This window comes from Mixophyes fleayi, chromosome 1, assembly GCF_038048845.1.
Source record: "Mixophyes fleayi isolate aMixFle1 chromosome 1, aMixFle1.hap1, whole genome shotgun sequence".
Classification (NCBI taxonomy): domain Eukaryota; kingdom Metazoa; phylum Chordata; class Amphibia; order Anura; family Limnodynastidae; genus Mixophyes; species Mixophyes fleayi.
The window spans coordinates 240744535-240759477 of NC_134402.1; the positions used below are offsets into that span (position 1 = coordinate 240744535).

Below are 14943 nucleotides of genomic sequence, written 5' to 3' on the forward strand. Positions count from 1 at the left end.
CTTCAGAAGTATTAGAGACTAAAGGGGAGATGATTATTAGTATGAAGAATGATGTTTTGCACATACACATATCAAACACCACTTTTACCATACAGCGCATATGATGGAGCACACACTATGATGCATTTGTACTATTGTGTGAGCACAGTATTTTGTCTATTTTTGGGGTGTGACCGTACGCACAAAAAGAAAGTTCACTAAAGGAATTAAGGAACCCTTAATTATCTGTGCAATCACAACATGTTATGGAAGCACCTCAAAGCAATGTACCCTTTATATTGTATAGAAGGCCTAAAGTGTCTATTCTGCATCTCTTATGGAACACTGGAGACTACAGTTCTCCATTCATATTATTTTGACAAAAATATATAAATCCTGCAATAAGCCATATTTTGTAGCAATAATTTGTCAACGACTCCACATTAAAAGGCGCAAAGCACATAATAAAGTACAAAGAGGAAGAAATGATTTTAGCACTGCAGGTTTGCATTTTTGTACATTTATACATGACATCAACTGTATCGAGTAGCTTAAAAAAATAAGCTGTTCAACTTTATAAACTGTTTTGTTTTCTGTGTCCTAAAAAAGTAACACTATATGAATACAAGTAGACAGCCATACTGTATGGCCCATACACTTGGTAACTGAATACAAGCTAAAGCTGCCTTGCCTAAACTGGTTGATCAACTTCTACGGCAGGTTTAGGTATACCCTCTGTCTACACTTTCATTTCATTAGTTTTCTTCCAAATTTGTTTACTTCACTAAGTCTCACCTCCCAAGCCCTATTCCTTTAGTGTTTTTTAGAAAGCTATTTCTCATTTTATTTGCTCAACCCACTGTAGTCATAGTAGACACTTTAGGACAGTCAGCTGCTGGCATATATTCTGTGATGCAAATATACTACATCAAAGCAATTTTTTCTATAATCCATGTTTGTGAAGGCTTCTTTATAAATTTGTAACTGTAATTAACAACATAAAATGTCCCAATGATAAATACATTCCCCATAAGGAACTTATAGAGATAATGCATAGCAATCAACGTAACATAATCAAGCGTGTGTGCAGAAAATCATACCATCTTTAGTGGACATAAGGTCATTTATCTTCTGTGTTCAAGAAGAGAGTTATAATATTTATAATACCCAAAATTTCTAGTTTTGCACTAGTTAATAAAACCTCCAAGTTTAGAAATATTTTAACAATCTTGTCCTACGGGTGCGCACAGAAATCTGCGATGTTACAGTACACCCTTGTGCCCGCGCGTAATCGCAGCCGCGAATCCTAATTGAATATGCCCCTTGGTATAGCTAGGGGAAGGTACCCAGGCACTTCTAGGAATTGAGGTTAAGCCAAGAAGAAATAGCAAAAATAAGGCTTTGTAGATACGTCACCTTTCTCTGGTAAGTGACAAGCTTCAGCTTTGGGGGAGAGAAGCTGAATGGCATCTTATATAGTCTTGGTGCAGATAAATTTTGTGAACATATTTGTAAATATGTCTGACAAACACAGCAAACTACTGTGCTGATTGTAACTTAGATAACTCCAGAAGGAGAGGATGAATAAACTGCAAATCTGTCCTTCAACGATTCATGCCGGGATGTTGTCAGAGGAGAAACGTTTCATTTCTGCAGAACTTTTATCTTTCTTCTGGAAGCAAAGCAGACACCAAGGGGTATATTTACTAAACGGCGGGTTTGAAAAAGTAGAGATGTTGCCTATAGAAACCAATCAGATTCTAGCTGTCATTTTGTAGATTGTTCTAAACACATGATAACTAGAATCTGATTGATTGCTATAGGCAGCATCTCCACTTTTTCAAGTTTGCAGTTTAGTAAATATACCCCCAGAAGTCTAACTGGAAATCCCCACCTGTGGACCCCTAAGCTTTCTAGCAAGATAATCTCTGATTTGCAATTCATATTAGTCACAGAGTGTGTCACCCTATCACACTTTGCTATTGTGTTGTAAATGCAGCTCTCCCAGTTGTTCTGACAGCATAGCTTCTAGGCAAAGGACACGAGGGGTGTCAGTGAAACCTTTTGTTTTAGATGAATGATGTGAGGGCCTCTCCACTCTCTAAACTTGTAGTTAGAATATTCTAATTCTAACAGCAATTACCCTAGTGTGCCTGCACTAGCTAAACCAAGATGTCCTGACACTCCTTCCAAGGACAGTAAGCTAAGAAAAGAACAACTGAAAAGAACAAGCAGTTCTTAATATTACTTTTAGTGACAATTCTCCTCAAGCCACAGCCCATAAACCTGTCCACAAGTTGACATCTGCACACATTGCCAGATCCTGTTTAGAAGTTAGTATTAATTATTCATGTGCACAACACATGAGTGCTGCTATTTTTGTCAGCAGAAATTAAAATATGAATTTTGCCTAAAAGTGAAAAGCCGTTGAGTGGGTTTGTTTTCTTGTTTTTGCTTTATGTCTTATCCCTGACAATGGGCAGATCATAGATTGGAAGGGATGAGATTTGTGAAGTGTGACAGTTTCATTTTTTTTTTGCATTTTTCAATCTAATAAACAAAATAATTCACTGTCTTTATTATAACATTTATGCACTGTGATGCAGTTTAATTTATTTTTCTGCAGGTGCTTTCTCAATACATCAGTTATGCATGCTCTAATAAACTCTGTAAAACGTTTTTGTGGATAAATTCCCCTTTTCCTTAAAAAGGATTATTATACCTCTTGCAGTGTTTTTTTTTTTTTTTAACAAGTAAACTTATCAGCAGCAGGGCATACCTGGCCGAAGAACAGGAGAGGGCTGACAAATTTTAGCCCGGGGGGCAAAACTCGACTCAGCAGCCTGTTAGGAACATTTTAAAGAAAAAAAAATGCAGTGACCCAGCCCAAGGTAGCTGTGAGGACACAGGGGTTGGAACCAAAGCACACTAGATACCCGGTCCTCTAGGTTCACAGGTCACATAGGTAAGGAGACAGCAAAGAAATAAATAATCCCTTTTATTAAACAAAGTGCACACACTTAGTAAAATACAACAGTGCTCCCCAAGGAGAAACTTGTTCCCCCACCAAATATATCTAGTGTCAGAAAATCACCAGTGCAAGTAAAAACTCCCCAACAAAGTCCCCAGCAGGTTACCTCCAAGCACAGAGTCCTAGCAGGCCCAAACTCCTGGTAATAAAATCCACAGCTGACAATCCAAGTGAGCCAGGGTTTCTGATCCGTTAGGTGGGTCGGTGTATCTTGCTGATCTCAGCCGCTCGGCCAACTCTCCACCAGCTTGGTGGGACCCTGGGTATAGTCTCCCTACCGATGTAGGCTCACCAATTCCCCAGAATCTGCGAGTGTCTCCCGATGGAGTGGTAACAGAATCAGTCCTAGAGGTACACTGTCCTATCTCTGTCAAGAAGCTCCTGCTTCAAGCATTCCTTTAAGGCCCTGCGAGAATACAGTTACTCTCAAACAGTCCAAGTCCTTGCTGTCTCAAGATTCTCCAACAACAACCCCCTCCCCCAGACAGCTCCTTTTTTGTCCTTTCTCACAAGACACCCGATCCTGGCCACCTCCCTGGGTCAATTCCCCGCTCATTGTCCTCTTGTGATTGGTGGTGAGAAGAGTTTGGGTGGTAACAGGGGTGGAAGTAGAGCATGACATCAGTGGTCTCCCACCTGCAGTGATGCTGCCATTCAGACTGTGTTGCAGAGTTGCTAGAACAATAGTTAGCAAACAGAGAGAGACTCCCTCCTGATTTGAGATAAGGTTCTCCTCTTTTTAACCCCTTCCACTCCTTTTTGATGTCACAGGGTCCACAGCTGTTTCGCACTTCCTGTGAGCTGCCTTCCCCCTCCCTCTTCGGACACCACAGCAATAACAAATCTGCCCACCGGGCGGCATTTAATAATAGAGTGGGCCACGGTTGTTCAATTGGCCCACTGAGGACAGACCGAGTTGGCACAATATTCCCATTATAAGGCCCGGGTCTGTCAAAGTAGCCCACTATGGGACCAGCCTGGGGGGCAGATGCTCCACTTCCCCCCAACCCAGCTTGCCCCTACTAAGAGGGATTACATGACTGGATATGTGCGTCCAATCATGAGCTAACATCAAATCCTGAGACATCTTTTCTGGTCAGGTACCCACTGCATTGTGGCAAATATTGAGAGTTGGCTGGGAGTATCCATCCCCTTTGAGTGTTTATTTTTTTAAATGTCTTCCTGTGCTTAAACTATAAATAAATTATCATGGTTTTCTATTATCCAACTCAGTGCCTCTAACATGAATTATTACAATTCTACTGTATAACGTTACATCTACAGTTATGGTATAGATTTTAATAAGAAGTGCGTTGCTTAAAATGACTGGGCCCCAAAGCAAAATGTTGAAGGAGCACTTCAAGCTACATTGCTAAAGTTACCCATTCTGATCTACTTCAATACCTACCTGTAATACACTAATTCTGTATGTTTACCAATATGGCAGAGATGCCAGAGTATATATACTTGTATATATGTGTTAGGGCCCACAACCACCAGGCTGAGCTTTTAGAACAGTAGAGTAGAGATCTTCACCTTTAGCAGCCGCCTTTCCCGTAGAGCTTTATGTGCTCACAGGTACTCAGATGCCCCCAGGTCTTAGGCTCAAAGTAGAAAAAGCTCATCCAAGATGGACGCAGCGCAGATGGAATCGGGGGCGCTAGCCCAGACTGGAGCGGGAGGTCAGGGGCAGGCCGAGGTCAGAGATCTGTAGCAAAATAGCGAAGTGCAGAATACAAGCCAGAAGGTCAGGGTCACAAGCAAACAGCGAAGTCCAGAATACAAGCCAAAAGGTCAGGGTCACAAGCAAACAGGCAAGGTCCAAGGTACAGGCAAGGGTCACAACAACAGATCAAGCAAATAGAAATCCCACAGCAGGTCAGCACAGCACAGGACTGGAACGCTATAACCGGCCTTAAATACAGAAGGCAGCCAATCAGGGTCCTGCCCTCTAACTAGCCCAGGTGCCACCTAATAATTAATACAAATTAATTAGCCCGCAGAATATTCTTTAATATCTGTGCACGCCCGGCTGTCAGTCTTGCCGGGACGCGGCGCTGTATTAGAAAGCAATCCGACCGTTGCCATGGAGACGGTCAGGACAAGGGAATCCGGAAATGACGTCCCGACTGTTGCCATGACAGCCGGGACTCTGAATGAGGAAGGGAGCCGTGGATCACCGCTGCTCGTGACAGTATGGATAGTTTTATTTGTATAGTGTACATGTTTACACGAGACAATACAGTGAAATCTAGTATAATAGATTAAGTTAAGATACAATAACATCAAAACACAATCAGACAATAAGAGAGTAGGTTCCTGCTTCAGTTAGCTTACATTAATTGTCTATATTTATCTTTACTTTCAGCATACTTGCCTACTCTCCCGAATGTCATGGAGTGTCTGTACAATTCCCTACTTTATAACTGAATCTAACCTGTATATTACAATTTATATAATCTTTGTGGTGTTTGTATCTGTGTTTAATAATATTTTTTACTCCATCTGAAAGTTTGCCAAGAGGATGTCTATGACTATAAATGAGTGAAAAACGGCATGTTTTTACAGCAAACCTCATTTTCTCTGTATATTTTGTTGTTGAGTGGTATATAAAACAAATGTAAATACATTACAGATCCAAACTCATCATTACACATGTATTAGTAAAATACCTGAGCTATCCATTACTATTTTACTTCTACAGTGGGAATTCCCTCAAATATGTTATATTTGCAGTTATTCTGTGCTGAACTTCTTGGCTCTGAATTTACTGAGCTTCCATAACTTTTTTGGGCTCATTTAGAGTTGGACGTTTTTGCAGCCTGAACGCAAGCAGGAAAAGACACAAAGGGGCATATTCAATTGTTGTTTTTCCTTCAAGGCCATAATAGTCCATTCAGTTAATATGAGCTATTATAGAATGAGTGTATTGCTTATAGTGTCAGACAGCAGTCTGATCCTAGGTTTTTCAGACCAGAGCAGAGTTTTCATAATGCAGCTGTTAGCTCTTGTTCTGTCAAGCCCTAATATATATACTAATATATATACTTTTCAGCACTGGTTGGAGGAACTCCTAAATAATTTCTTTCTAGGTCTTTTTGACATATCCTTAACATTAATGTAGCTGCTAACCAAGAAGCAGGAATGTTTAGTCTACTTGAACTGACTAACTTATTTTAATGTTCAAACCTTGTTCAGGTAAATGGAGGACCCACAAACTCATATATTGCAGACCCGCAAAGGACACCGAATAGAACAGATGGTAGTGAGATGGCTACGGCGGTCACGAGATATTTCTTCCCGGTAAGCTTAGTATAATCTATTTTTAACTCTTTACTGTTAAGAAAAATGGTCAATGTCTACTGAAACCAAGTCAATTTAATTGTTGCTTAATTTTTATTTGAATACATTTCCTATGATTTTGCTTTATTCTTGCACTATAAAGCGGAAGAAGCTCTACTGGGGACAGTCCTTCTGTTGGTCCGAATCAATTTGTGTGTTCCTTGAAGATCACATTAGAGATAAAGAAGGATCCGCATCTTCACGGCTATGGCTTTGAGTTATCTCATAACATTCCCCTTACTGTCACAGCTGTTACTGCAGGTAAGTACATTTATACAGACATGAATTTGCTATGGTTAAAGGAGATGAAGCATTGACAATGTGGTAATTGTTATTTATTGCTGTCTAAAAGATACTCATAGGCCTAATAAACAAGTAACCCATAACAACAAATGAGATATTGTCAGGAACACACAGGCGTTAGAGGATCCAAAAGGTCAATCTGGTTTGACATTACCTGCGACGAAGGCATAGAAGTGTAGGTGTTCACCAGTGACTTTCTCAAGGAGGTATGGCCTTTTCTGATAGCTCCACGCAGGTTGTTAGGTAAGTACTAATGAAGGCAGGAATTCCAGGCACAAAAAGATTGGGAGAGTCAAGCAGCAGGAGCCAAAAAGTCAGAGCAGTGAGCAATTACTGAGACAGAAGATCTAGCCTTCAACATCAGCACTGAGCAAGTTAAAATATCCTGCTGTTCAATGTGGAGGTGGGAACCATCGTCAATTGCGGTCATGTTAAAAGGCAAGATCTCAGTGTCCCCATGCTGGTCCATGGCCACACGCCAGATCTCAGTAAGTGCACCCCAACAAAGGCTTAATGGGAAACTGCAGATTAAATTTCTTTAAGAGATTGTGATCATGACTATCTTCTGCTTCAACTCAAGCACGCTCTTCCGGACCAGAGCCTTACCATAAACTATATTTTCCCTCAAGAAAGCATAGAATACAGAATTTGAATGACCGAAAAGTCATTATCATGTTGAATTTTGATTACTTTTGACAGACTGGATATAGTCAAAAATGTTTAATGATAAGATGATTAAGAGGGGACACATGGAAGACTTTGGGGATACACAGATAGGAGTGAAAACTCAGCAAGAAGGCTGCTTGGTTGATCACATGTAGAATCTCGAATGGGCAGATATATCTCATAGCAAATTTCTTTCTATAGTTGTAGGTTTCAATTTGAGAGCCAGACTCAACCCCTGCTTTTATAGTCAGCTCTGTGCATCATCTCTTGTCCACAAAAATTTTATAGCGAGTAAAAGACGTTTTGAGGTTTTATTTAACTTAGACCAAGGGGCAGATTAAATTAACCACAATGTTATGCACTTGTGCCGTTACTAAAGTAGAAATATCCACTAATTTTCCCTCGCACCTCTATGGGACATGAGGAAAAATTAGCAGATATTTCTGTAAAAATATCCGCCATGAAGTGTCTCCGGAATGGTCACGAGAGACTTCCTGGCTAATTGAATTCCCCCCCAAATATTTATAAACCCCTGAAGTAGAGAGTACATTGAAGGAACTTCACATTAGGCTAGAGACAAAAATGTAAGTAAAAGAGGATGAACCCTGTAGACAATAACGCAAGGGTGTAGAAAAGGTTTTGTGAAAATGATTATTGTGGGTGAATTCCACCCAAGGTAGGAGATGCACTCAACAGTCTTGGTTAGCAGATGTGCAAATTTTGAGGAAAGTCTCCAGATCCTGATTTATAAGTTCTGTTTGTCCGTTGGACTGACCGTTGTGAGATAGGGAGAAATTAAGACTATCAGAAGTTTACATAAAGATCTCCAGAATTTAGAAACTAATTGAACTCTGTGATCAGAGTCACTTTCCTGGGGACATCCATGTAATTGGAATAATTATTTAATGAAAAGGGAAGCTAGAGTTGGGGCTGAGCAAGTGGACTAAAGTGGACCATCTTAGAGAATCGATCCGCCACTATCCAAACAGTGTCACTAGGTGGAAGATCAGTGATGAAGTGCAATGGTAATGGATGCAAAAGACTGATAGGTGCTTGCCAGGGAATTTTATGTTGAGCACAAGTTGAGAATGCAGCAATGAACTCCTTAACACCTAATGGAGGAAAGGTCACCAGTAGTCACAAGAGAGGTCTTTCGGGCACGGCAAACAGGGAGGAATGCTTGATATGCTGAAATTTGAGTAGATGACCAATCCACAGGAGGTAAATGTAGTTGAAGCAATAGTAGGTCAAGAATGATGGAAGTAGTAGTGGGAGTATCACTAGAAATGTGGTTGTTTCCTCATGTAGAGTACCTACCTGGAGGGTTAGGAGAATGGTCCAAAACCAAACTGAGCCATACGAAATCCTACATTATCAATGGAACTTAGAAAAACAGGAATCTTGTTAAGGACAGAGTAACGTGAGATCCGCAACTCTGCGGATGTTCACCTTTAGCAGCCCCCTTTCCAAGAAACGTTCCACAGTACTCAGTTGCCCCCAGGACTTAAGCTTGGGTAGTAGCAGTTGTTGAGCTAGCACTTGCCCAGTGGAGTGAACAAGGTCGAGAGCAGGAGACTCAGCAGTTCCATTAAACAAGCCAGAGGTCAGGACAGGTAGAAATGTAAGAGCTGATCCGTTAAAAAAGCTGATGACAAAACACAGGAGAAACAGCAGTTCCTTTAAACAAGCCAGAAGTCAGGGCAGGAAGAGAGGTTAGAGCTGATCCGTTAACCTAGCCAAGGTCAAAACACAGGAGAAGAAAGCAGTTTCCTTAAGCAATCTGGGTCAAAAACTAATAGCAGAACAGGCCAGGATACAAGGCACACTAGATCAAGCAGGAACTATCACCAGCATTGGAATGGTGATAGGAAGCGGTTTATAAATCCAACAAAGCCAATCAGAAGTTTGCTAGATGATTAGCTGCATAGTTGCAGCAGTGATTGTAGAGCTGATGCTGTACTGAGTAGTAAAGAGATGCTGGTTGGTATTTGCATTGCAATGATCCAAAGAGTAGCGGCGGACATCCTGCTGATGCACGGCACTGTTGAACACCAAGTAGTAAACTAATGTCGGCAAGAGATCAGATATACGTCGGTGCCTACCTAATAATGACACACAAAAGAGCCCCAGGCATGGATACCTAACAGAGAAGGAGACTGACATGCAGACTTTATCCTATTTCTTAACAAACCTTAAACTGGCAGCCAACTTGGTTACCAGATCGAATTAGTCGATGTTCCCCGTGCCACCATATGGAACGTAGGTGCAGCCAAAGGTGACAAATTTGGAGCACTTGCCATGACCAGAAGTAGGAGAGTGGGGACAGATCCTAACTTGGTCTTTCCTGAACCAGTTAGGAATTGGTGTTTCCTGGATGCTTTGGACAGGCAACAAGTAGTTGACAAGATTCTACACAGTAGAATCAAATGTTGTTTTTAAACCTCCTTTCATGCTCCTCTGGAGAAAGACGAGAGCATCCTAACTGCATAGGCTCTTCTGGGGACTGTTCTGGAGATTGGAACAAAGTTGCCCAGCTAATATTAGGACGGCATCGTTGCTCCTTCTCCTGACAGAAAGCTAGTGTCCACCCTTTTGCACAAAGATATCAGATCTTCAAGAGAGGAACATAACTCATGAGATGCTCATCTTTAATCTGGTCTATAAGACCATGTCAATTGTTGCAACCAAAGCTTCATTGCTGCATTGCAATTCCAAAACAGTTCAATTTAATTGCACATTGATTAAGAAACCCACTTTGGGTCTTAGGGTCACCATCCCACTTGGCAGTAGTGGGTATACAAAGTTTAGATTAAGTTGCTGAAACCGCTGAAACTGCAGTGCTTCAGAAGCTTGTTCAGGTGATGCAGGGTTAACAAGCATGTTCTGGAGAGTGTCGATCCGGGTGTCCTTGAAGGCAGTGCACCAATTGGTTTTTAGATGCAGGTTGTAACAGAGATTTGCTTTCATGAGTTTAACTTGCAGTAGAGTAACTACACACAAATGAACAATTATATGACATACACCAATATTCATGCTAATACAGCCTATCAATTCACTAGGAACTAGTGCATCATGAATATAGGACATGAAGTACTGAAGTACCACAGAGATATCCCATGTTCCCAGTGAATCAGGGAATTGGCAGACTGCATTTTTAGCCTACAAAATGGTATTAAATGTGTAGATGGCAGGTGCTCTTTAATGTGTAGTTGTCTGCCATGGGTAGTTTGTGCCTTTATCTTGCACAATATTTAATAATATTTTATTTTAGTCTTCATATAAGTTTGTAATATAACCCAAAGGCTAGTTGAAATGTATGCACTATTTACCAAGTTATATACTAATCCCCTGAAACTAGGAATTACTGTTTCTTGATGTATTAAATGCATTTGTCACATATTCTATAACAGTGTTTCCTAACTGTGGTCATCAACCCCCCCCCCCCCCTCCCTGCAGTAACAGTCCAGGTTTAAAGGATATTTGTGCTTTAGTGGATATGACTTATTTAGTGCCTCAGTCATTTTATTTCAACCACCTGTGCTCAACATGGATAAACTCAAAACCTAGCCTGCTGGGAGGCTTGAGGGCTGGAGTTGGGAACCACTGATACACAACCCCTAATACACCTTTAAATCTGAATTTATATGCATTTTTTTAAATCCATTATATTACATTTTATGCACATTGTACAAAAACATTAAACATTTAAACATTAATGATCTGAATTACCAAGACAAAAAAGCCATTCACAGGTGATATAAATAAAACATATACGAGTAAATATTTTCTGTAAGAATACGCACTGTTTGATGTCCGCATGATCAATACATTGTCTGTTATCTCTTCCAGGCGGTCCAGCTGAAGGGAAGCTTTTACTATATGATCAGATATTTGCGATAAACAATGAAAATGTGGAAAACATCCATGTTCAGAAAGCAGTGGACATGATCAGGTAATGAATGCATCCTGCATGTTGCCACTGTTTATCACTAAGTGCAGAAGAGCAGGCTTTTAGTATTACATTATCTGTGTTGGGTTATGCATGACACAAGCACAAGAAAAAACCGCAAATAGCTCTTCTAGTTCCTGTTTAGTAATTTGTTTGTGAATACAGAAACTGTGTCAGTCTATGTTGACAATATACTCTTAGAAAACATGGTTAATGTTAACAATCTTCTATTATTTATATATGAAATTTACAGCTTGTAATTACTGTAAATTCTAAGTTTAAGTAATCAGAATTCACATGATCCTTTAAACGTATGTAACTACAGTCATGTGCATATTTATTTATGTAACATGTGGACAATACTACTATATATCTGTAATCTAGAATTATGTTACCTGAAAAGCATTTAGGGGCAGATTCAGTTCCCTGCGATGTTCTTTAGAACAATGCGGGCCGCGCACTCTTACTGTTACTACGGTAATAGCTGCGCATTATTACCATTACTACGGTAATTTCAACGCTTATTTTTGCTCGCAGCTATCTGAAATTACCGTAATAACGTATATAATGCGCGGCTATTACCGTAGAAAGAGAATTGAATTTGTAGATTAAAGTTTGAAAACTATAAATTGCTTGTGGTTGTTACCAGGAGCTTGCTGTAATTCTCTTATCTGGTAAGGTTTGTGTATTTCACAATCTTTTGCTCTGGTTTTAATGTCCTGAATTCTCTAAATAAAATTAGGATAGCCTTTAGCTCAACACCTGTTCTGATGGAAAAAAACGTCTCTAGTATTTCACTACATGAAAATGAAATATTTCTCTAAACCGTACAATATCTAATCCAGAAAACATTCAAGTTTGACATTAGCTAGAGAGTTTCAGACTGCAATGCCTGCAATATCTGAGTAGGAAAAATATAATGGTAACGTAGTGTTTTTTTATTATGATAACAAGAAAGTAATTATGTCAAAGGGCAAGCAGTGGTGTTATCACTTTAGCATTTCAGTATTAGACATATTGTTATGTTAAACAATCATATATACAATAGTGTTGATTTGAAGAAAATTTCAAATTTACATTACTATATGTATGTACAAAAAGGGTATCATGACCGTAACATTTACTACTAATACTATAAGTATACACAAATTTTATGACTGATGTACGGCTGGTGCAAATGCTACATTTTGAGTTGAGTATGTTTTATTTTTTGCTTATGACTTTTTCTGTATACATTCAGTGCAAAAATGTTTCCAACTCTATGTGAGGCCGAATAAGTCCTTTTCTTTTGCGTATACATTTGTTCTGCATTATGTTAAGATCCCATTAGTGTGTATTGTGGTGCTTGTTAACGCATGGATCAGTGATCCCTATTGCACAGACGTCACTTTTTTGACCCTTCTCACTCCTGCAGTTAATGGTGGAAAAAACAGAGCACCAGTATGCCATAGCGACCAAGCTTTTATTTTCTGAACTGTAATAGAAAACCGCAGAATCTGATTGGTTGTTATGGAGTACAGTAATTTTCTACTGCTGGCTGTGGACCAGATTTTATAGATGTTGCCAACTATGTTTTTAGGGGGATCAGATTTGAGCATTGTTTCTTCAAAAAAGTCACAAATTAAATTTGCTGTCTGCAATTGAAAAATCCCCATTACAACTTCTACAACTGTGTGTATTATTCCCCACATTATAACATGAGAGCACCAGCACAACCAGTTCATTCAGGACATACAACAGGCTGGAGTATAATTGGCTGGTCATGTGTAAGAAATCATCAATTGTTTGTGGCATTAATCTGCAGGCCTGATATGAGTATGCTCCATGTCACTACTTTAATAATAGAGTGACCAAAATAATGATAGGGTAGAAATCGTTTCTGGATAGAAATGCTGCCGGTGTGCCACATGAGGATTGTCCACTGCTCCCTAGTGTTTTGTAGGTGGCAGAATAACACTAAATTATTCAGTACTATTAATGTGATTTTTCTCCAGTACTAGATAAAGAGTTCCTTTCTAATGTGACATTAGCGGTTAATTATGTCTGTCTTTGGTATAATATAATCCTTTTTATGCATTGAATGAGTTCTTCAATTAACTTAAAGGTTTTCCATCCCACCACACCTTTATGACCGACCATTCAGTTACCTGACTCAGTCTGCATGGTGATAGGTTTACAGCGTGTTAGAGAGGCAAGAGAATTGCATTGGAAAAAGCATCTATAGACTGATCAGATCTGTTACTATGTAGGCTGTACAAGGGAACTTAGTGGTACACAGTGCTTGATCCTTGTAGATAGGTTAAATTTAAATAAAAAAAAACCATCAGGAGGAATGATAAATAGTTGAGGAAGAGAATTATTTTAATGTAACCGGATAATATATTTAATGTATTATAATCAGTTGCATGCTTATAACTTGCTCTATGTTGAATGTACGTGTTTCTCTTACAGGGATTCAGGGGACACTGTTATTGTAACAATACTTCGAAGCACTTTGGTAAATATAAACTTTATGTCTATTTCTAGTTTAACACATTGATTTGTATATATGAAAGAATATAAGTGATCATTCAATTCGAACAATTGGAACTTAGTAATTATAAGGGCACTACTTGAATCGTGGACTTTGTCCAACGGTCATTTCGGTTATCAACTATTGAAACTTGTTGTGCCAGTCCTTCCCAGCATGCCCGCCAACTACATGCTGGCACTTGTAGTACCCCACAACAGCTGGGAAGGTGACATCATGTTGCCTAAGTAACATTTTCAAAGTTCTTTTTATAGCGCACAGTGGGAGCGGTGGGAATTCATCTTTAATGGAGGCCTTCCCATGTAGTACAGTCTTTTACTAGGCTCTCCTACTAATTTGGTTATCTAGAACTCCCAACTCACACTTGGGAGAACTGAATCCTCCCTGGAATGACTCATGGGTGGAGTCATGTGGCACCCAAATAATTAACAAGTACCAAAAGTGTTACAAAGAAAAAAGAGTGATATGTAGAGCTCAAAAAAGACCTTTTAAAATCCCACTTATTAGGTTTATTGTCAATCACACATAGTGTATCCCTCAGGAATTGCAATACACATGGATTGGAAGTTACCATTGCTATAAATATCAGACCACACCTGGTGACTTTATTGATATGTTGTGAAGATGGCCAAAATTATTTAGACACTGAGAAGATGTGATGAATACAATACAAAAGTGGTGGAGTAACCTCGTATGGGAGAATTGTGTTTGTTGGGGTATTATGAAGACTTCAAAAATCTAAAAATGTAAGTTTGTCCCTTTGGAAATGACTAGTAATGACAAGAAAAAATGCACAGTGACGCACTGGACTGCTTTCACAGTTCCAACAATAAGAATCATTTAATAGCTGCAAACTATGTTGAAACGTAGCCCATTTACTGTAACGCATATGTGCCTTTGTGTAATCCTAACACATATGTTTGTGGACAACCACCTTCCAGTGCGGGCGATATCCCTGTGGAAATGCTCTGCACAATCATTCATAGGATTGCGGTTAAGGATGGAAAATGCACATGGTGGAAAAAAATCTTTCAAAGTCATTCCTACCCAGGGCTAGAGAACTGCTCACCGTGGTGACTTAAAAATGCACCCTAGTAACCAAAGCATATTCACCTTGCATCTGTCTTCCTCTGTGCACTGGAA

General features: G+C 39.6%; 1 protein-coding gene across 1 annotated transcript in view; it reads left to right on the forward strand.

The window, feature by feature from the left end:
- FRMPD1 (FERM and PDZ domain containing 1) overlaps positions 1–14943 on the forward strand; it is a 144822-nt gene that overhangs the window by 74091 nt on the left and 55788 nt on the right. The window contains exons 2-5 of the mRNA XM_075208398.1: positions 6209–6313; positions 6456–6613; positions 11171–11273; positions 13722–13767. Coding sequence (XP_075064499.1) covers positions 6213–6313; positions 6456–6613; positions 11171–11273; positions 13722–13767 — 408 coding nt within the window. The 5' untranslated portion in view covers positions 6209–6212. The remainder of the gene's footprint in view (positions 1–6208; positions 6314–6455; positions 6614–11170; positions 11274–13721; positions 13768–14943) is intronic.